General features: G+C 40.1%; 1 protein-coding gene across 4 annotated transcripts in view; it reads right to left on the bottom strand.

Annotated features, from left to right (window-relative positions):
• ST7 (suppression of tumorigenicity 7) overlaps positions 1–23,817 on the bottom strand; it is a 151,945-nt gene continuing 128,128 nt past the window's right edge. For all 4 annotated transcript variants that reach the window (XM_014964264.1, XM_014964265.1, XM_014964266.1 and 1 more), the window contains 6 exons: positions 22,842–22,914; positions 21,196–21,298; positions 11,125–11,275; positions 6,510–6,602; positions 3,202–3,341; positions 1–324 (listed from right to left, as the gene is read on the bottom strand). In XM_014964264.1, coding sequence (XP_014819750.1) covers positions 229–324; positions 3,202–3,341; positions 6,510–6,602; positions 11,125–11,275; positions 21,196–21,298; positions 22,842–22,914 — 656 coding nt within the window. In that variant the 3' untranslated portion in view covers positions 1–228. The remainder of the gene's footprint in view (positions 325–3,201; positions 3,342–6,509; positions 6,603–11,124; positions 11,276–21,195; positions 21,299–22,841; positions 22,915–23,817) is intronic.

The following is a 23,817-nucleotide window of genomic DNA, read 5'->3' as shown; positions in this document are numbered from 1 at the left end:
TGCAATACACAAAAGTTTATTTTTAAGTTTTTCTTTTCTGAAGGCAAAATATAATAGAACCTAACATCAATGTATTTTGTACAACAAAACAGTTTTCATATGAGAACAGACAATCCATGAAGAGTTTTTAAGTCTTAGAACTGCTTCCCTTTTTTATCATGCTTTCTTGTGGTCAACAAAAAGTTGGCACAGAAGATGTCACGGCAGTCGGTCAGCGGGCGAGCTCCCTCAGATCCTCGTCAGCTGGTGCCACAGACTGGAGGGCAGGATGCTTTCTACTTTTTCCATCACAAAATTTAAAGGGGCAAAGAGGGTGCTGAGAAACTGCAAAGAAACCAGACACAAATTCAGATCAAAATCCGGGAGACAATACACCTCAAGAGAAACCTGTCCAATAAGAAAAGAAACGCCTGCTGCATTCCTCTGCAAAATCCTCCAGCAAGATAAAAACTACATAATTCATGTATAAAGACTTCCTGCCAAATTCTGAGCTTTGCATATATACAGATGTCTGGATTCTGCAGAAAAGCAAGAACCCCATTTTCATGAAGATCAAAATGATGAACTACAAAAGTTCTCACACATCTCATATCCCAGATTCAAACTCATACTGAAGCCACTAAAAGCTCAAACCAAAACCTACTGAAGGAAAGAAAGGCTTTTTTATAGCAGTAAAATCTGCGAGACAACCTCACAGAGACAAAAAGCGTGTCTTTAGATTCGGGTTTTAAATGGTTCTGGGTTATCTATAGATCTGCTATATACACTGAGGCGTCACTAACTGGAATTTATCATAACATCCTCCCTCTGTTACAAACACAGTCAACAACACTGAAAAAAGTTTCAATGCATTAATGTTAGGACAGGCATATATGACAAAAATCAAGTGAAGAGACTATTTTATCACAGCAAAAAACCACTGCCAGCTACAGTGTGTAACATCTCAGAATTCAGGTACTCGAAGCACTCCCAAAATTTTGGGAAATACAAATTAACTGTGCTTTCGTTAATTGAAATTCAACTGTACACGTTACACACAGCTATGTTGGGGCCCTATACGTGTATGAGTACAGTAATGTGCAAAGTCAGCCACCTGGAGACTGTGAATCCTGTGGTTGCTAACCATTTAGGCTGATGTGACTTTGCTAAAAATAAACAGTTCTGTTTGGAACCCATCGGCACAGAGCTGCAAGAGGTTTGTGTTTCAGTTACTGCTGCGTAGTCAGCACAAAACGTATAAACTCTGCTTACTGCACTGATGTGTATCTGAAGTCTGCTTGGTAGGTCAGTATTAAAGCAAATCTAGTGCTGGATGTGTTCTCTTTTTGCCCAAAAGAACTCTTTCCTGACAAAAGACAGCATCATACTTTATACGTAAACACACATCCCTTTTCAAGTTCTGAATTTGTCCCATATATGTTTAGGCACTTAAAGGATGCAGAGGTGGAGGTTTCGTTCCCCTGTAGCCACTGAAGAGAACTAAGCACCTCCAGAGGGTAATTCTACCCATCCTGGGACCATAACTGCCCTTTGTAATTGTCTCTCCCCTCTCTACCCCCAGCTGCAGAGGGAGCTGAGGTGGTTGGGCTTTGTCTTCTCCCATAAAGCAAGGAGGACTGAGGCACTGCACGGGGTGCTGGCCTGCCCTAGCCACACGCCTGACCTGCCAGCTCAGCTCCTGACACAGTTGTTGATCAGAATTCAAAACTCTTAGCAAACTGGAGAAGCGGAGTAAAGAAAGGCAAAAAAGAGACAATTCTCAAGATGCTCAGCTACAGCGTATCAGTCCTCAACAGAGCCCAGGCAGAGCTTGGGAACAGCACGGGGCAGGGACAGGTCTCGGCAGCCAGCGAGGATGGGACCACCCTGCCTCTGAAGGGAGGAGAGGTCAGAGGTACAGCAGTGAGCCGTGATGTGTCACTTGCCTTTGGAGTCACACAGCAAACCCTATTTTATTACTTAATACAGGTATGGCCTTGGTCTCTAACTTAGGCTCCTAAATATCTAAAGCTAAGTATGAAAAATGCAATTTCAAAAATTGTTACAGGCTTGTGTGCTGCTGAAGGACAGCTAGATATGGCAAATGTATTTAAAACATTGCAAAATTTCAATATTCAACAGCCAGAGATTATAACCATTTCACGGTATCAAGCAAGAAAATACCTGCCAACAGTTTCACTGTTTACCAAAATGGGCTCTGTGCAGAGTTTAACTGTAAAAAAGTATGATGTTTACGATGCTTATGCATTATCAAGGCAATAGTAAGCATTCAGATTCTTTTTTTCCTCTTGGACATGTTTGCGTACAATACAGACACTACATCATGGACAACTTGAGCATCACAGGAAACCCAGAGGACACCATCACTGGGAATGAGACTTTGTCATAAGCACAGGTCAAAGAAACAGCAACTTCTAACTGAAGCTGAACAGAGTATTTCAGTTGTAGTGCTAAAGGTCAAGCTCTACAACGTGAATTTTAGAGTTTCCTATTACTATTTCAAGTGTCTCAGCCCAAGTTGCAGCATTCCCTCTGGTTAAGCTCTGAAAAGTTTAAATAAATATATCCCTTTAAATTTTGCCAAATGGAAAAGGCTCACTAGAGGACATTTTCTGCTCTTTGAGCAGTACTTAATCTATGTGGTAAGATTGCACCATCACATGTACTTGGATGAAACTCAGCTTTGTAACCAGTGCAAATTACATACTTGTTACATCAACGAAACAAGAAGAATTTGCCTGATAGTAAGTTTTATTGCAATTTATAGGAATTTTGTTGCTGAAGTAGTCAATTGTATCCTATAACAAACTCAGCAAATATCTGCAGCTTAAAATGAGACAAGCTTTTTTTCCCCACACGGAAAATCAGTTAGTCTACAAAATACATTTAAATTCATGGATACCAAAGCCTGGTATCCATTGCTTAGACTTCACTGATGTCTAAGCAAAACCTTTGCTGACAGCAAGAGGTCCAGGATGCCACCTACTCTCTTGTGCTGGGGCTACCTGGCCCTGGGAAAGCTCCTGGTGGTCCTGTCCTCAGACACCACTGGCATATGCCAGTTGTTCAAATGTGCCCCTGCACAGACATCTCTTGATGTTTTATTCTAATATGCAGATATTTAATACCCATCAGTATTTAGCTCGGCTCTTTCTCCATCTGTGTCTTTACCAGAGGAGAGCAGAAGCAGAGAATACTCACAGCTTTTGCGAAGACCCCCATAAGCTCTGGGAACTGATGTGTCAGGAGGGCTAGCATGGCTGTGAAAGAACATAGTCCAGCAGTGAAGAGGATGAAGAAGGGAAGCTCTTTCTTGGGGTAAACTGAAACTTCGTGAAATGCTGTAGAAAAAAAGATGGGAAGGGAAATGCATTATATGTAAAAAAACACAAAAACAACCAAACCCAAACCAACACTTTTTGCGCGGTTTAAACAACCAGAGAGACACCAAAAGATGCTTTTGAAGGAAGAAATACAAAGAAGGTCTGAAACATCTACAGTCAATATTATTGTTGTGTCAGTCATCTCTCTGCCAAGTAATTTGCATCCAAAGATCATATTTCTGGCTTACTCTGGTCCTACGTATGTGTTACTTTTGGTTTCCTTAGAATCATAGAATGGTTAGGGTTGGAAGGGACCTTAAAGATCATCAAGTTCCAACCCCTCTGCCATGGGGACACCTCCCACTAGACCAGGTTGCTCAAAGCCCCATCCAGCCTGGTCTTAAGTGCCAGCACTAACTAGAGTGCCTTGTGTCAGCCGTGACTATAACGCAGCTGAGCAACAACTAACCCCAGAAAACTAATCTACAGATAAAACACCCAGGTTTTTTAGGCAGGTCATTGGCTGGCCGCATGGCTGCATGTTTGCTGCTGCTGACACACAAATAGTGCAGGAATGTGCACCCGGGAGCAGCAGTGAGCCCAGCCTTGGAGAAGCGCGGCTGTACATCGGTTCAGGCAGGCTGTAAAACTACAGCCTTTGTTAACAGTAAATTCTGAGGGTTCAAGCTGCAGAACCAAGAAAAGTCATCCTAAAAGTAGAAGACATAAACACGTACTTAAATTCAGATTTTTCAGAATTCTTTCTCTACTTATAACAATACAACTTTTAATAGTGTTAAAATCTGAAATTTAAATTAATTGAATTTTTAAGGTGTTTGCTAGCATATACTAAAAGGAATACAGAAATTTCCTTGACTCTGGTATGAGAAATTGTTCACTGGGGTTTGGAGAAAGCAGCACTGAGAAGGCTAAAAGAGTCAGAAGAGGATAATGAGTATCTTAGTGGAAGAATATATCCCTTAAACTTTTATGGAGGCTCAGATTCAAGGTGAAAATTTGGCTGGGTTGGCAAAAGGTCTGGCAGACTTATCTGTCTGCTTCACTCATTCAGCCCATACAGTCACAATAAATGCAAACTTTGAAACACTTTTTCTCACACAGGACCAGCCTCAAGGCTTCCCATATGCTCCAATCCTATAGCTACATATACACACAAAAAAGTATTCTTCCATTTTGCCTCCTTTCTTTGCTTCAGTGACCAGCTCTCATCTCATTGTACTTGCAGACAACATAAGCACAGGGTAATCCACCAACATGACAGGCCAATATCCTTGACTGCATTCATCCAGAGCAGAGCAGTTTCCAAAACCAACAGGAAAAATTTGTAAGAGTTTGAAATCAAACATTATAAATACGTATAATTTTGGGGTCTGCTAATTCATTCAGTTTGAAAAGAAAAACACAGATAATTTACAGCTTCTCTTTAAATTAAATTTAGAGATTGGGAAATACCATGGATCGGGACATGGACTTTGTAAGTATAAGATTTCTTGTGCTCAGTTTTTTGCACTTGCTTTTGACACAGGCTCAAACTTGTTGTTCCTGTCTGTTACACTGTCACAGTGAAAGTTTTGTGATTGATATTTTTAATTCGGATAGCCTACCAGATTTGACTCTCCCTTAATACACAAGCAATTAGAGGGTGTGGACAGGTATGCAAAACCCCTTTAACCGACCTGTGTCTGTCACGGTATGTTAAACCCTTCCCTACTCAAACCCAAGAGACTTTGCAGTGAGAGGCATTTCCCACAACTGCCAGAGCAGAACAGGACTGTCTGTATATGCCGTTAAAGAGTCCCTGGCTTCTAACATTTGACAAGAACGATTAGTTTTGCATCTAAAAAGAGAACGCTGAGCTATTCTGCATGACTTTGTCATTCCTAAATCTCCTGACACTCCACCCTCCCCAGCTCAGCATCCCTCTGAGTAAAGCAAGCAGAGCACTCTAAGAGGTGTTGTTATAATTAGGGTGATTATAATGGGGTGGGGAGACACTGTCAGTTGCCAAGGATTTCTGTGTAATATCAGCGAGAATGTACTGTGAAGGAGAAACTCACAATGAGTGGATTTTTGCTGTATTATTATCACCTAATGTTTACTCACATAAGCTTATAAAAAGTGGCAACACATTTTTTCAGCCCAAACCAGAGAGGGTCTGAATGAAAGACTGCAAAGAGTGAAATGCCCTCAAAACCAGCCTTCACAGCAGAAGCAGGTTAGGTTCTACTCTTTCCAGAACAGATTTCTCTTCCTTCTTCAGGATAAAGAAGGTGAGAGAAAAGTCTCCTTCCTTGGATCAATTTGTATTTCCCTCCTCTGTCCTGACCCTGCAAACTCCTTCATGCTTGTGTGTGTTTCACGTGTGCTCACACGAAGGCCCACTGACTTCAGTGAGAAAACACGTGGGAATTAAGCATAACTGTTTGCAAGATTGGCTGCTTTGGCTCTTCTCGTGCTTCGCCGCATGCACCGCACAAGTCCCATTAGCCTGGACTGTAACACTTCCCAAGGGCTGGGTCTGTCTTTCTATCTGCATCTTCCAGAGTGCTGGGAACACTGTTGGCACTTTGCTAATACATGCCATAAACATATATAATAAATGACTGAGGGAATTTCACAATCTCTCCATAATAGCACACACGCCATTATGCGAAGAAACCCCTTTCTTCCTATTTAAGACTGCTTTTCAGAAACCGTCAGCATCACCTGTCAGAATAACAGCTGCATTAATAATCCAGTCGTCCTCAAGCAGGTTTGATCTCGCCTTAGCATTTAAGTAGCTACTGTGTCTACAAAAGACTAACAAGGCTGTGCCACTCTGCTTTTGGTTTGATGGGATGCTACCCTAGATGAAAGATCAGACACATTTTTCCAGTGTCTTGGCACGAGAGAACAGTAAGATCTAACTGATTCATATCTCTTCAGTAATCTCTCTCCCTGTCCCTACACTGTCAACAGCAATAATGATAGCTAATCCTTATGAACTACGGCTACGAGCTGCCTCTTAAACCATCAAGGGAGCTCCAGGGACTCACTGTCAGCCCCATTATTCTAATCCAGTGCGGTCCATTCAAAAGGCATCATCAAGGGAGAGCAGCGCTGCAACACGCAGGGAAACGATTCTTTGATGTCAGTCAATGACAAGAAGAGAAAAGTTGAACGTACATGGTAGTAGTTCTCTATCTGCAGTTTCTGTACAAATAGGGTAAGGGTAGAAAAGATGTCCTTTTTCCAGTGGATAGGGGATCATTCTGAAAGCTGAAAAGAAAACAACACCATGCACGAGTTACTGTGAGTGTGGCAGTAGCTGAACATACTTAACTATATTTACAGTTTTGAAAACCAAACATAGACAAAACACAACATTTGTATTTGGTTGCAAACAGCATATAAATTTTTTAATGAAATGCCAAAGTAGCTTTTAATCCTGCAAACATTTATGTTTATTTTTATTTTTGGGAGAAGGTTCATGAGCATCAAGTGAGACTGCATTGACAAGCACATACATAAATGTTTGCATGACCAGAGCCCATTGTACTTAAAATTCCATAGCCAAATTTACACATTTTGTCCTTGGCTTTTAGACTGTAGAAATTTAAAATTTTGGGGAAAGAAGTGCATCTGATATAACAGGTATAGCCTACACAAATGACTAGCCAAGCTCACGAATTAAGGCCAACACTAACCATGTCTGTGCATCAAGCATAACAGGAATATTGCATGGAAAAAGGTCCACTACTTTTTTCCCATCACACTCCAGCAAACCAGGTAACACCAATGACTCAATCCCAGAGAACCAGTTTTTCAACACAGTCATGTTTTCATTTTATATTTGGCAATCAAAGATTAATACTGAATTATTAAAACCAGGTTCCTCACATGCATTCTTTTTAAATGTAGCTGATCAAGTCAGGTTTCCAATATAAATCTTCAGGTCATGGATTAAATAATACTTAATCTTATGCATTTTTAAAATTGAAAATAATAACAGAGAGGGAGGGAAATGGATTACTAAATCTGGATGGTGATGATGTCATAGGCCATCTGAGTGTGGTTTATGGAAAGATCAGAATACTTGACTGAATTATAGCTTTGCAATCAAGGCATCCTTTTCCATTATCCTATATATTATTCTCACTGTTAAAATGTCATCAACATGTTATTCTCACTATTCCTATGAACATCAGTCACTGAAGCAATATTTTCCTCAACAGATGTCCTAGAAGCATCGTATATTTTAGATGTTAAGTACAGCCCTCTGCCACACGATAACACTCCATTATCTCTTGCTCACAAGGCAACCAAGGAATTGGTTTAAAATATGCAATACCCTGATATTTTCAGTTGTGCACTCTGCATTTGAAGTAATTCTACCTGTATTTTTTGTGCAATTATATGAGTGTATTTATTCTTGATTACAATGTTAAGAAAACAAAGTATAAAGTTAAACAGTAAAGAAGTCAGAAATCCTCAAAGACTGTAAACCAACCCGGGCTGTAACACTTTTCCAATGTTACACACACACCCCCTCTCCATAGTATCCTAAAAAGCCCCAGTAATACAATAATCCAAGCCTTGTATGAACTTCAAATGCAACAAACTTGAGTGTCTGTACAACAACGTATGTGGAGGGATGTTCAATGCTCATTACTTCACACTAACACCAGTTGTTCCTTCCAATTTGGCTTTATTAAACAGACAATCAAGTCATGTATGCCTTACTCTAAATCACAGCAGTATTAAGATTCTAATAAAAATAAAAAGGGATGGTAAAGATGTTGCTTTTACAAAAAAAAGTAAAAAACATCTAAATAGATTTTGCTGAATTTAAGCAGTCATCTTTCACACGAGACCAAATATGGAAAGTTTACAGCAAAACAATTTCTTTAGCAATGTTATCAGCCATGGAAGAAAGTGCTCTGGTTCATCTGTATCAGTTTGTGTTTACGTAAGTACTTCTCTGCCTTACTCCTACAGTACTATCTGATCCTCTTTTACATTAATCAGTTCAGGTAGCACAGAGGCAGTTTGCCATTCAACCGTGTGCTCGCTGTAAAAGCTGCCGCAGTATTTGAGAACCCCTGGGTTTTTCCTCTTCATGCAAACAATAGGAAACTTGACACAAGTTTAGAAACTGACAGTGATGAACAAGCACCTCAGACTCTTTTGAAACTGCACTTGAAACCACAGACCTTCTGTACTGAGCACCTGGACCAAACCCAGAGCAACTTTTCATGTGATGTAACTTGGGCTTTTTCAGTGGTACTATGAATAAAACTTACTTTAACTGATTGAATGAAGACAGAACAGGAAACAACCAACATTCCAGTTCGATGATGATCATTATTTTTACAACCACGCTTTTCTCAATTGCTGAATGCAATTTGGTAAAAGGACTCTCTAAGAATTTCAGTTAAAAATATCACAAAGACATTTCTGCACAAATTTTGTTAGAGGCTGTCTTAATTAGGAGTAACCTTATTCTCCTCAGAAGTATTCAAAATGTCCGCCCCAAGTGACTAACTTAATGTACTTAATTCTGCCCAATTCCCACAAGGTCAGAACTGAATAGTGTATATACGTGGGCATTAGGTTCCTACATACAAGCTATTAAAGTGAGAATTGTGGTTATTTAAGCACACTGACAGGATAGTGCACTTTAGAGACATGGCAAGTACATAAATAGAAAGCAAGCAAGGGCAACTGACCATGTACTGTATGTAGACTGTTGGTTAGAGCTAGTATTGAATTAAATCTAACTTCTCTGCCATGTTTTGTCTGGTTTTAACTTGTAGTTGTCCAGAGATGCCAAGGAAATCTTTTGCAAGTAAAGGACATAAGAGTGACATAAACAGTTCACTACATTGGTAAAGAATATTACTCAGACTAAGATATGATTACTGAAAACCATTAAAACCCACAGGAGTCTTTATGTGTGAGCAAAATCTAAACAAAATTCTTGAGGAGTGGTGCACTGTTCATCTCCCTGTGCAATCTCTTAGCAAAATGAATTATGGATTTTTCTTTAGAGGTTATGTAACAATAATAATTTACATCTTTACAGGCTACTATACAAATATTAGCTAATAAAGTACACATTTGGATTGCTGTGGTAGTAATGAGGAGGAATCAGTTAATGTAGTTGGATGGGAATGCCCTACACTGCTTTCATGCACAGATAAGGAAATTCCCTACACGGCAGGAGGAGTGCAGGACAGCTGGCCTCCTGTGCCAAAAGCTGGTCCTTGTATACAGCCCCTTAGGGACTGCCCAGTCTGACAAAGTTAAAAAAGATCTACTCAGGATTCCCTGAAAAATACTGCTCCGTAACGATGGGATAACAAGCCTTGGGCTAAAGGACTTCTGCGAGCATCTGGAAGAGAAGAAATACTATGTAAAAGCAAACCACTGAAAAGAAGCCACTGGGAAGGAAGCTGTTTGGGGGAAATGACAGGAAAAGAGCAAGCAGGTAGGAGAGAGAACAATGCAGCAGAGCAAACCCCAGGTGGCAATCGCATGGATTACTGAGCAAGGTGTTCTATACACCTAGAAATAAAGGCATTGCAGGGAGCCTACACTGCAAATTAGGCAAGTTCAGGCCATTTAATACAGTGCCTGAGACCGTAAGTCACTTTTACAATGGCAGTATTAAATCATGATGACAAACTGAATTTTTTATAACAAACCTAAATGAGAACAGCAAATAGAGGAAGGAAAAAAAAAGCGGCATACTAACATATGGAAAGGCTAAAAGAGAAGAGAAGAAAGCAGAGCAGAAAAGGGGAACCAGATTACAGAAAGAAAAATAAGCATTAAAAAAGCCCATAGAGGCTGACTCTAAATGGCACTTTTTAATTCTCTGGAACCTGAAAGGAGCACATCTCAAAAACAGGATAAGATAATTGAGGTTAGAAGGTTAGTATATGACTCCAATCTCCTACTCAAAGCAGGCTCATTTTCAAAGTTAGGTCTGGGTGTGCAGGGAAATGTCCAGTTGAGCTCTGAGTATCTCTGGGGATGGAGATCCCACAACCTAGTAGCAACCTGTTCCAGTGTATCACCACTCTCATTCTGAAAATATTTTCCTTATGTCTAAATGAGATTTGCCCTGCTGCAGCTTGTGTATATTGCCTCTTGTCTTTCTGCTGTGCCCTTCTGAGAAGGCTTTGACTCTGTCTCCCATATTATCTCTCCATTGCATGGAAGAAGACAGCAACCGGATCCTTCCTTCACCTACCAGAACTCCTTTCAAGGTTAAATAAAATCAGCTTACTCAGTGTCTTTTCCTACTTCACATGTTCCAGCCCCCTATACATCCTAATGGTCCTTCAATGGACTCACTCCAGTTTGTCAATTAAATATCAATGAATAGTATAAAACAAACCAGTATTTTACACTGTTGAGGTTTTTTTCTGCTTATAAGGCACATTCCTAATTTCCCAAAATCAAAGCACTCAAAGACAAACAAATCTCTACAAATCTAGAATGAGGAAAGTAAAATACTAATTCCCTTATCCATGAGTAAGGAAATATGTCACAAAGAACGTGGTAAGTTTTGTTCAGTATCACACAGAAAATACAATCCAAGACTTCCGAACCCTTTTTCCTTATTAAATAAAGTTTGTCTTTTCAGTATGAATTTCAAATATTTCAATGCTGGTGAGGATATAACTGACCTCCAAAATTCTAACATACCATACTTCACAAAAAGCTATTATTTTCTCATGACATTCAATGAAAATATTTTATTAGCTCCTTTGTAAGAAAGAGAATTACTTACTGCCTTCCCATGTACAGTGTAAGAGATTCAATGCCCCCTCTACTCTTTTCCAGTGTTGAAGATGAAAGAAAGCGTATGCTATCGCTTCACTGTCCCCTCTCTTCAGAATATGTTCAGGGGGCAGAATTAAGCTTTTCATTTCTAGTAGATACTGCAATGAAAAAGCAGAGCACAATTATTTCAGAGGTAATAAAAACCATAAAAAGCCGTCTGCAATTCTATAATGCACACTGAATGGTCTATTTCCCTAAAGTACTTTCCCTCATAAGTGTTTCATCAAATGTGTAACATCACCAACTGCACTTGAAGATAATTATTGAATTATTCCCAAAGACTATGATATGCTGACAGATGGTTAATGTTCTGCTCTTCAGCTGTAGTAGGGGGACTATAGAGAATTTCGAAATGAGATGTCTCTCTTATCAAAGGAGACGGGAAAAAGGGCTCAACGCAGAAAAGAGATTCTAATTGCAAAAGCTTTTTAATTAAAAGTCTTTATAATGAAGACATTGAGTGGTTTGATGCCCATAGTCTTTCTATAAGGAAACATGCAGTACTCATAGTTTGTGCACAGGTTGTTTTACTGTATTGTCATCAACCCGTTGGCAGGTCTACGAATATGCAGAGCTGGCAGCCACCTAAGTAGCTACCAACAAGTTACAAAGTAAAAAAAGGAAGTTACAAAGTGTAAAAATTATCTGATTTCCATGGAAAAAAGCATTGGCTGTTTAAGCTTGCTACTTGAAGTACTTACTGAAAATGGTATGAAAATGCGAAACACCACTGACTAAACACACAAGCAATTTTCTCCTTTACTGGGTCCCCCATAACAGAAGAGGATGAAACAGATGGAGGGTTCATGCCACAGGAGAAGACAGAGGTCCTGGACTTTATTCAAGCAGGTGATTTTTCCTCCTTCCCCTGCCTGTGAAGTAGACCACTACCCATTCAGCAGACACGATCTCATCACCAGTGCTACTACATTCCAGTTAGTGGAGGGGAAAGCTCCATCCCTTGCTGGCATGCTTGACAGGGAAAGGGAAGGGAACGACAGACAGAAGTCACAGGCTGCCAAATCAACTCCCGTGTGCCAGTTCTCCTCTGGGACGGGTACAATTTCTCAGCTGTGCACTCACTGCTCTTCAATAGCACAAGGAAACTGTCGCTCTCTTCCAGGATGCCCAAGAGCAAACGTTCTACCCACCAGACTATTTAAGTTAACACAAGCGGCAGCAGATGAGTCAGACAGTAGACTGTCAGACCCCAACACAAGGTTTAGAAAGGAAAGCTTTGGTTAACCACTGGCAGAAAGACAGTGAGTGCAAAGGCCCTCCATTTCACTGAGGCCTCTGTGCCTACGCACTGGTCTGGGCTTTGGTCTGGAAGGAGGAGGTCTGCAGGAGCCAGGGACTGACACCCACCCAGTGCAGGCACCCAAGAGAAGGCAGTTTGACACCAGAGGTGAAACAGAGGTGTGGGTGGTGTTAACCTTCCACAGCTCCTCTTATTAAACACTGACTTTCGTGACCGGGGGACTGCAGGGCTTGCTTGAGCACCTGCTCAGTGTGTCAGCTGGTGCACAGAAGAAGAGAAAAGAGGGCAAAAGAAAGAAACGAGACTTGAAAATCAGCCTTGGGGAAAGGAAAAGGAAAGGCCAGTGGAAAATGAGCACAAGTAGCATGATGGCATGGAGTCACTCTCTCTTCTGAAGGAGCCTGGAAGAAGTTGGCAATCAGGTAAAGGATTTGAAGAGACCATCATCAAAGCGGGGAACTGTCAACCCTGGGAAATAAATACTTCAAAGAGGAAAGAGAAATCACGTGTGCTTCTGATGCAGGTAACAGTATTAAAGGAGAAACCGAATTAGCAGTGGCAGTAATATGTGTGATACTTGGGATTTTCCCTAAAACTTTTCAGAAAAATTTGAGAGCTGCAGAGCAGGTGGATCGAGGGAGGAAGCTGCAACTTAGTAGGTAGGACAGGAGATTAAGAGTGACAGAGAGAATGGGATAAAGAGTTGACAAGAGGGAGGGAGCTGCCAGGCTTACAGAGATACAGCAAATGTTATTATTCACTGCCACCCTTTAAAAAAAAAAATTATACCTGTTGAGCAGAAGAGAATAAAGCTGCAAGAGCTGCAGGTTTCTATGCGGTTTATTAATTGAGAATGTAACTCTTATTTCCATATTTTTTGGCAAAAGTAAATGAGAAAGTAAGTTCTCAATATTTAAAAATTTCAATCAAAGGCAAAAACAAGAACCCCAAAGCCACGTCACTATGTAGGAAAAGAATAACCAGGAATGTGCTGTTTTGAGGAGCACTGAGATGAAAACATGTTATTTTGATTCTTATATATAGCTTACTATCAGTGATTGAAAACAAATCAAGTGGAAATACCAGATGGAAGGATACATCTTGACACTTGCAAATCACTCTTAGTCCTCACTCAGTTGCATTGACTTTTCAGTCTGCGTTTTTCGCAGCTTCAGAAAGAAAAACCTATTTTTAAAAGTTCCTCAGGTCAAAAATGTGAAACACTCATCCCTCATTACTCTATCACAGCTACTTTCCCAAACAAAAAGTCCATAATCTGGTTCGGTGATACTCAAGAAGACCCACACATAAAGTTGATGGATAGCTCAAGTCTCATTTGGGCAATAGTTTTTGTTTCATGCACAAAGGTCAGCCCCACCTTTTGGGCATACAAACTGTCAATTAATTTATTCTGGAGGCCTTTCCAGCAGGAATGTTAATTGTATACAACCCCTAAGAGACCTTGTCTGGAACATTGTGTGCAGTTCTCATCAGGCACTTTCAGAAACATAAAAAGCAAAGTCCACAAGCACAGAATAGAGCTAATCAGAGAAGTGGCAAGTCTGCTTTGTGAGAGGGCACTTGAAGGCCTCCCTCTGTTTAACATCTCTAAATAAGAGTAACAGGTACCAAAAAGGTATCTAGCTGTAGGTAGGGCTTGATTATTATGGAAGGAGAGATATGAATGTCCATGAAAATTAGGATGGTCTTGATGTCCTAGAATATCATATCCATTCGTGCATTGCTGCATTTTCAAGGAGAGTTCAAGAGCCCGGAAGGCATTCAGGTTCCTGGAGGTTTGGCTGACAAGGCTCAGGGTCTCCTTGGAGACAGCAGAGCCAAGGGCAGCCCCCTCCTACGGTAACGGCAGGCTACTGGCACCCAGGTACTTGACAGGCAGGACTGAATATCTGCTGGCCTTCTAGCAGACTGGCATGAAATCAAACACAGCCCCCCTGAAACACTTCGGATTGGACAAGCAGGCAAATTCCAGTGAAAATAAATTAAATGAAAGAAACAATCTTTCTTCAAAAACTATCCAATAAGCTGCAGTCCTTATACTGCCCATATAATGTGTGAGTCACAGTCCTCATGGTCTTCTGTGTGCAACAAGTATCTCTAGCTCTTAGAAAAAAACAGCCAAAGACATCTGATTGTAGTTTCCAAGAAGCTGCGCTAGACAGATACAGTCTTCTCTTCATCCACCGAAGACTTCAGGGTGGGAATCTGATTATTTCTATTTCAAAGGCATCACTCCAGAGCACAGCCCTTGTCCTTACAGGACTAGTATGGACACAAGATCCCACCATATCACTAAAATTCATATCAGTATGAACTCCATCTGGCTTTATAAGAAAACAACTTACACCTCTTGACAGACTCCCTATTAACTGTAACTCCTGATGCACTGGCATCCTTTCAGATTCAATCATGATCTTTAAAATTTAAGTAATAAAACTTCACTGCCTTTTCAGTACCTTGAATACACAGAAAGATGGGAGCCCAATGTCATCCCGACAGGGCTCTGAACCCATGTATGGTTTCACTTCAGAGTGTCAAGTAACAGGCTGAATAAAAAATTTAACAGAGAGCTAGCCATTATGTAGGAAATGAAGATGGCAAGCCCAGCACATCTCTAACTGCATTTGTTTTTCAATGACAAATGAAGAAGTTTAACTAGAACAGGAAATAGCATGCCACTGCTATCTGAGGTTATCATGTTCCTCTAAAAAAGGAATCAGCTCAGAAAAGACAGTCTAGACAATTTCAGCCAGAATAACCTAGTCTTAATCAAGTTATGAGTGAACACTGAAGTTGCGCAATGATTTCTGTCATCAACAGATGGCTCAGTCAGCCCTTCTCCACTGCATTGTTCTGACTTGGATTTTTTTAGTTGTTTTTCTGGTCTCCTCTCACTCCAAACTTTTTCCTGTCAAACCCCTGTATTTTAGAAGTTACAAAAGGGCAACAGTATTTTTCATGTGCTTCCACAGAGGGCTCCTACGCTGGTTACATAACATTGTAATAGATATCTCTCAGCTACAGCCATTCTGTAAACATATGGGAACATGCCCTTTAACCAGCATTTGGAGGATGACAATGGACCTTGTACACATGAACTGCAACATGGTAGAGTCCACATTTCTCTCACTTGAATTGATTGGATATACGTTATTTATTTAATAATATTGACAGCACTCTGGCTACTAATTCTCCACTGCTGGGAGTGCTTTTAACATTCCACATTAATGAGCTACTTCAGTGCCCTTTTACAAAATAAATCAACCTATCTCAGGCAGGTTTCCTTCTTTTCCTCAACTGCACAATTTGCCTCTGAAATTACAGCTCAGGCTGCGAATAGGCAATAGTCACTCCTGCACCTGTGACAGCATCCCTCCAGGCCAGAATATGAGAATTTAACATTGTTTAAACAGGAACTCTCCTCCTCCCAGCGGGATGAACAGCCTAAGCTCACAACAGTTCCAAAATACTGGTTTCTACATGCCCAGAGAAGCCACTTGTAGGTCACCTTACAAGTTCTCATTGGATTGATGGTAATTAAGAAGTTTGGCCTTTTTGCTGGAGATAGATACAAAAACAAATCACCGTCTCACTGAACAGTTAAAAACTCTCTTAAACATGTCTGGAATAGTTTCTCTGTAATATCATGGGGTGTGCAGAACAGATTCATTTCCCATCTGGTATATGAATTTGTTTGCATTATTTGTTTCTATTAGCAACTACAACTTACTAGAAACCACACAAGCATAGAGAGACACAGTTCTTATTAAAAAAATGTAAAATAAGTAAGAAATAAATGAGAACAAATGAAATGGAGAACAAATAACTCTTTAAAAGTGTTTAAATCAATGGTTTGCTACGTCCTTTTAGGAAGCTGTTTACACACAAAGTTGGCATTTCTTAAGAAACATCAATATTGAAGTTATCTGACTCAAATGCAGCAAACTTCAGCAGGTTACTCTCTTTAAATCCACTGAGCTCCTGGCTTACACCGCAAACCTATACAACCATGTGCAGAGCACACTTTTGACTCACTTTTAACAACTAGATACATGGACCCTCACCTGTTCTCTCTTCCCTTTCACTTTACTGAATAGCTTGGGTCCCACAGAGCACAGAGAAGAGGATGGGGGGAACTTTTCAGGAGGAGTTTGAATGCAGGGAGAAAGCCTTGCAAATCAGTTCAGAAAGGGTGTTCCACAATTGAGGAATGTCCCAGAAACAGCTGTGGTACTTTATCAGCATTAGCTTGGAATATTTGCATTACATAGAAGTGGGGAAGCTCCAAACATAACATATAAATAATACTGATGAAGTCTGGTGTGTGTATTCTCCATGACATAGGATGTACTACACTCTTTTCCATACAAAACCCTCTGGAATTACAGTGATACCCCAACTGCTTCAGTGGCAATAAAAACCTTTTTGTTTAACTCAATTTTTTTCAGCAGCTTGTTGTCAGACAACGTCAGCAAATTTCCCTTGAGATCAAAACTCCACAGTGCATGGTGACATACTAAAACATAAGGATACTAGTCCATAGAATCTCATTTAAGACAAAGATGGTTGGAAAAAAAATCAGACAAATTGTCACAAGCAAGTGATACAATTTGTTGTGATTCTTTTCACAGTGAAATTTGCAGGTCTTCAATTTGTTCTCTTCCCTGCTCTACTGCCGACTTCATTCTGCTACTGGTTACGTTTTTCTTCTACTAAGAAAAACCCTGAAAACACTCCGCTGGGTGAAGTGCTTTCTTTTTACATAGGTAATCTCTGCTGAAGTACAAAGCTGCAGTTTGCTGTAGTTGAGTTGTTCCGGTAACACAAAAATGACAAACTGTAAATAGACATATTATCTTTTATCAGATATTTTTCTGGTACAGCTTAAAAAAAAGCCACTTTGAAGCACAAGAAACCTTTTTACAGGCAAGATGCCTTCAGAGTGAGAAGTCTTCATCAGTTTGACAGTGGTTCTATTTTCACTGCAGTGAAGAAGGAGATACAGTTGTCACAGTTGACACACCTGAGCTGGCCTTACCCTGCACGCTCAGCTTCCAGAAGCAGCAGAGCCAGGCGAGCAGCCCAGCTGCCTGGAGAGATCTGGCAGCCTGCGCTGAGCTCTCTACTGCCTTTGTTCACTTAAACCAAACTCTGGTACCTCCACGTGTCACATCTTGATTCTAGTGTATTCCAAAACTAAAGAGAATTTACCAACTTCGGATGCGAGTAATGGACTGGTCTCTGGGAATTAAAATGTCATTGAAATGTACTCAAAAACTGAAGAAGAGATCTGTTTCAAAAGAAGGTTATTTGCTGGAAGAGTGGCTGCCTGAAGAAAGATTGTCAGTCATATTAGGTGTCTATAAAAGGCATTTTTTGTGCAGACAGAAAACAAAACACAAGGTGATGCGTAGTCATCTAGAATCAATAAAAGCAGATGCCAACACCTTCATGACATACATACTGAGAAGACTCCCAGAACCATGCACACACACTGGTTTCTATGCAGAGGGTAGGTGTTTTTGCAGGGTTTCTCACCTCTATGTAAAGACGGAAATCTGGGACTTTTAAACTGCTTCTTCTTAAGGGGTTTCTACGTCTTCAGATTACATTCAAAAGAAAGTGTAAGAAGCATATCTGACCTCTGCAACATCACTATGGAACACTGGGCTGCAATCTGGCCATAATCTCCTAGGGAAAAATCAGCAGCACTGTAAGAATCCCGTGGTTGCTTTACACAAACCTGCAATAGGTCACAACAGGAGACAAAGTCTCCCTTTCTTGCTAAATCCTGCTCAGCAGCAGCTCTCAGTGTGTTCAATGTATCCCCTGCATTCCCTTTGTCTCAGAACCTCATTAGCAAAAATCTGCTATTTCAAGTTAAATGTCTGGAAAATGCATATCCAGTAACAAATTTTTATGTAAAAATTAGAAATTTTAATGATTTTCACTTAAAAAGGTATCATCTTTCGAGACAAACCAGAAACATATTGAACCATTTTCTTTTCTCTTAAATAGTGTAGTTCTCTGCCTTCAAGGCTTCTACTGGAAACTCTGCAAATGCTTTAAATAATTTGTTACCTTTGTAATTTATTTCTTCCTCAGTCTGAACAAGAGAATCATTAGTCTTTAAATCCTAAGGAAGCTTTGAAGGCATATTAGTTTTGTGCCACTGTTAGATTTCTTGTGACGCTACTTGCTAAAACTTATCTCCATTTCATTAAGAACAAATTGGATAGGACTTCAATCATAATTGAGTGGAAATTGAGTTGCATCATCCATACTGTGCATAAAATTATAATAAAAAAATATATTTTTGCCACCTTAATATCCTTTAGCTAATAGCAGAAAGCATGAGTGTGAAACCAGCAGTGCAGCATATTAATCTGTATTAGGCTACACTGTTATAATGTTAAAATATGAACTAAAAATGGGAGTCTGCTCCCATTACTGCCTTGTTATCCTGATAAATTATAGGTTTCACAAAATGGCAGACTTTGAAAAACTGAGGGAATCAATTAACAATGTGAACTGACTGAAAAGCTTAGGACCTTAAATGAGGAAGAGGATTGGAATTTCTTTAAAATAAAAATACTGAAAATAACACACAATGTGCATTTCACACGTGGGGATACTTGTCAGAGAGGAGATTCAGCCTTGTATTTAACAGCCACTGAAACAGAAGCTGGGTAGTGAGAAAGAGGTTACAAGTGATGAATGAAAGCACTGATCTACAAGAAAAGCAGGATCTTGGGGGTCTGGAAGTGCAGAGGTTATGGAGCAGCTGCCACAACTTATAGTAAGGCAGATTTTGCAAAGAAAGTCAAACCAAAGAAGAGCAAGCTCTTAAGTATAAACAGAAAAAGAACAAGCAAAAAGGTAACAAATGAAAACTTAGTCTCAGTTTCATGTCAGTGCAGAGCATGGAGACAACAGCAGGATGGACATCAGAAATGGACAAGACTGCAGACAATGATCTCTGGCCCTGAACAGTGAATGAATCAGTCCCAGAAATGGCCAGACTGCCACAACCGACTTCAAAGAAAAAGATGCCTACTCAGAATCAAGTGACCCAGTAATGCAAGAAGTAAATGCAATGGCAGTCATTTAAAGAGGAGGGAGACAATATGCATTAATACGGAATCATTAGTACACAAACTGTTAAAAAAGATTTTGATGGAAAGAATTATTGAAACCATGGAGGTAAGTGAGGAAAACAGAACAGGGTCCCAAGGATTGCTCACAACCGGCTAAACTGTCTTGCTTGGCAAGACAGGTGATGTTTTAGACAGCAAGGATAGAACACTCCAACCGGGCTTCAGTAAAACATTCAGAAAGGTTCACCCAGAAGAGGACTGGAATAGAGAGTTAAACAGGCAACCAGGCAGAAAGGCAGTATCAATGGTTGTGTTGGTGCAAGAATCTTTGGGACGGAAGAAAGTAAACAGAGTTCCACAGAAACAGAGTTCCAGAAGCAGTCCTGGAACCAAACTTCATTTAATATTTTAATCTTATAGCTTGGCCCAAAAATAGAAGATCAGCTAATAATACAAAGGGACGCATCTCACCTAAATCTTCTTGTCTAAAAATCAGGCTTTTACTGGAAAATAGTTGCTCCTTTCATAGTCAATGTAGAAACAGGCACCTTGGAGGAAAAGTCTGTCTAGAGATGTCTAAGTTCCACTGCCTGTAGAGGAAGTCTAGATGATTTTATTAAACTAACAGCCTAACTTTCAAGGAGCTAAACCATGCTACTCAGTGGCTGGCATAACAGATACAGCTCAGAGAGAAAATATTTAATTCCTGCAACGCATGAGATTGAACTTTCTGCAATCCATGTGTACATATGGGAGAGGCCTTGGGTTTATCTTCACCAGACTTGGTTTTCAGCTGTACCTAATGAATAGACTCCCTACATTAACATACACTAGTCTTCTGCTATCCAGTGGAGGCTGCTTACTTTCAGAGGGCAACACTGGTCCAAAGGTTTGTGGGTTAAGGGTCATAGGCAGATCTCCAAGGGCCAAAAAGCAGCTGCCTCTGGTTTGCCTTTAAAATGAACTTACAGACTGCAATACTGAGTTTCAGGTGATGAAATAATAAAATACATCAGCCTCTAGTAGCCCCTGGGCAAGATTCTTACTGCTGAGATACATATCTAGAGAGGGGATTAGGGAATTAGAACATAAATCCCTTTTCTTACTTTGTAGTTCTCAGCAATTCTTCATCACTGAGCTTTACATTCTCAGAACTTAATGACAGGGTGCTGCATAAGGAATTACTAATTCAACTTGTATGAAGCACACCGTGAACACCAAACATAGGTTCCTTTGTATAGCATGCCAAAAACATACTCTTACGTGTAATCATCAAAACAAATAAAACATGCTATTTTGAACTAGAGTATCTTTAAGGTCTATTTTGTAAATAATAATCTGTCTTCATGTATGGTTCTGTCCTGCAGTGTAGCATCTGGTGGTGTCTACTACCGCGATCCACCATGTAATTGTTGCTCACATAGAGGACTCACTTCAGCTAAAATTTCAAGTTTCATGGTCCAGAGCAGAAGACACTGAACATGAAATACCAAATGAAAAAACTGTGCATACTATCGGCTTCTTTCCCTTCCCATTGTTTGCTCCCCTTTCCATCACATCATTTGTTAATCCAACATGGAAATCTGGAGTTCGGTCCTCAGCAGAGTTAAAGCTACAACAATGTTTTCTCCATACTCACTTTTGGCACATGTGGATTAAATTCTACTGCTCTGTGAATAGCTTCTACTGCATTCATCTCTGCAGTACTCAGCCCTCGCCTTGAGGCAGCCTCTGGAGAAAATCTACAAAAACAAAGAAACAAACACATTAGGTCAGAAATGCTATTAAGAAAAAGCCAGAAAACGAATCTAGAACATGGGCCCATGTAACCAAACCGAGTTAATTTCCTATGCTCTCCAAACTTCATAGCAAGTGGAAACTCTGAGTGATCTATTACATCAAGGCCAATGAAAAACCCAGCAGAAGTGGAAAGCATGTTTGCATTTAATCATGGCAGAAAGTCAGTTCAGACAGTCCTTTCTCTGTCACTAATCTAAATTTGCTCTAGGTACCTTGCTAAGGGGCATATTCAAGGCTGAAGTTGTAGAAAAAAGAAAAGAAAAAAAAACAAAAATAATGCCAAATTCTTGTTGGAGGGTTTCTGTTAAAAACAAGTTTGGGGAGGTTTTAGGGAGGTTCCCAACCCAATGCCCCTGGGTCAGGTTGGGATAAAAGCACGATGCAGCAGCAGTAGCGGGTGGTCTACTGGCCACAGCACCATTGAGGGTAGTATGCCCAAACTGTGGGCAAATCATCTGCCCCAGTGAATGAAAAACCAGACCATGCAATCTCTTTCTCACCTCACACCCCACGGCTAACTCCAGAGCTGTACTTGGCAGGCAGACACCACAGGGAAAGCTGTGACAACCTTAGCCCTGCCCTCCCAAGCTGGAGTCGCTGTGTAGGGAGGAAAGATGTTGCAGTAGGTACTGGCGATCTACAGGATAAAAAGAATGAAAGAAAATTACTTAGATCTTGATGTGTACATACACTTTAAAAGCAAAAACTGTCAGGATGTCAGTCAAGAAAATGGCTTTCCACTCTACTTGCTTTCCAACTTTAGGGAGGCATTCGACCCTCAGGTGCACAGACACAACTCTGCCTGGGATTTGTGTGAAGGCATCTGAGAGCGGAATCAGGAGTTTTTAGCTCCATCTCACAAGGAGCTGAGCACCCTTTCAGAGCGGGCCAGTGCTCTCAAGTCCACAGGCACCAAGTAGGTGTGCTCAGCACCTTGGAAGGTTGAGACCCAAGAGAAAACCGTAAAAGGAACGAGCAGACATTTGCGTCTCTAAAAATATGAACGTCATCTACCTCTCAGAATCCCTGATGGAGTAACGCTAAATCCACCTGCCGCTATTTAAGTAGATGAGCAGTCTTCTGACAGCACTCGTAAAATGACATTGCTACCAGTGCATTCATATTTATTTGTTACCTTTTTTGTGGTCAGGTTTATACAAAGTTGAAGAGGTTCAGCCACACAACACCTTTTAGTTGCATCTTCATGATACTATCTAGGAAGCCAAAGCTCACCAAGACAGTATACATAAAACCAAAACAATAATTGAATTTATGCTATTTCTCTTCTTTTCTTCTTCTGTAATATTTGAAGTGCAATGTTTGATCACTGCATTTTTTTTATAATATATATACAGTCATTTTATGAATTTACTGCAGGACTGAATTCTCCTGCTAACCCAGCAGATTGTTAGGGTGTGGGCTCAGCTAAGAGAAATCTTGAGTTAAATCAGGAATTTTGCTGGACAGTAGTTCTTATGCACTTACTTGTCAGAGACAGCTCTGGCTTTGAGCAATGCAGCTGTGTAACATATTGTTGCTGATTTTGGTAAGCTTATATCTGTTGAAAAGAAAGAAAAAAGTAAATATCTGAAAATTTAAAAGTCTGCAGAAAGAACAGCATTTGATCGATACTTCAGAGTATGCATGGCATATGCAAAGTTATTACATGAATTCAGAATACTTTCTGATCTTGGGACTTGTACTGCCAGGTCACGTGGATTTTTAAATTTCTGCCCAATAGACAGGCTTTAAAAACCTGTGTTAATGACCACTGTAACTGCTATTTAAGCAGTAACTGGGTTCATTAGAGAACTAATTCTAAGTGTGGCTTGATAGAGACGTAATGAAAGATTTCATTACTTCATATATAAATGTATAGGTAACCTGGAATACATGAATTTTTCCACAGTTAACAAAACATCTAAGTAACAGCTGAGGGCTATCTTATTCACTCCTCTTGTTTTCACTCAGAAGTAGTTGTCTAATATGAACATGTGGCACCAATATAAGACAGCTATTTAAGTAATAATGGATTTGACTTGCAAGCAAACCACCATTAGATTTAATGCAGTTAAAGATCAACAGTAAAATAAGGTGGTTTGCCTTTTAAGAAAATCTTGGACCAAAATATTCACCAGTGTCTGGCCATTTTATGCTGTTCCAGAGACAAACAGGAGCCATAAACCTGATTTCAACCATTAGTTCAACTTAATTTATACCTGTTCCCTACCAGTAGACTGGCACGAAGCAACCAAAAGGTAGAGAGAAATTATGCTTAATTGACTTGAGTTATAAATTTGTTCCCGTTGTTACAGAGGAGAATTAACTTCCACATTAGTAATTGACCCAGCAGACACATATTATATACTGACTGAAAGATTCCAGCATTAAAAAGTTAAACATTACAGGTAAATGGAAAAAAAAAAAAAAAAAAAAAAAAACCCCCCCAAAAGGCGGGATT

This window comes from Calidris pugnax, unplaced genomic scaffold (assembly GCF_001431845.1).
Source record: "Calidris pugnax isolate Ruff unplaced genomic scaffold, ASM143184v1 scaffold44, whole genome shotgun sequence".
NCBI classification, from domain to species: Eukaryota; Metazoa; Chordata; class Aves; order Charadriiformes; family Scolopacidae; genus Calidris; species Calidris pugnax.
This window is presented reverse-complemented; position numbering and strand designations above follow the sequence as displayed.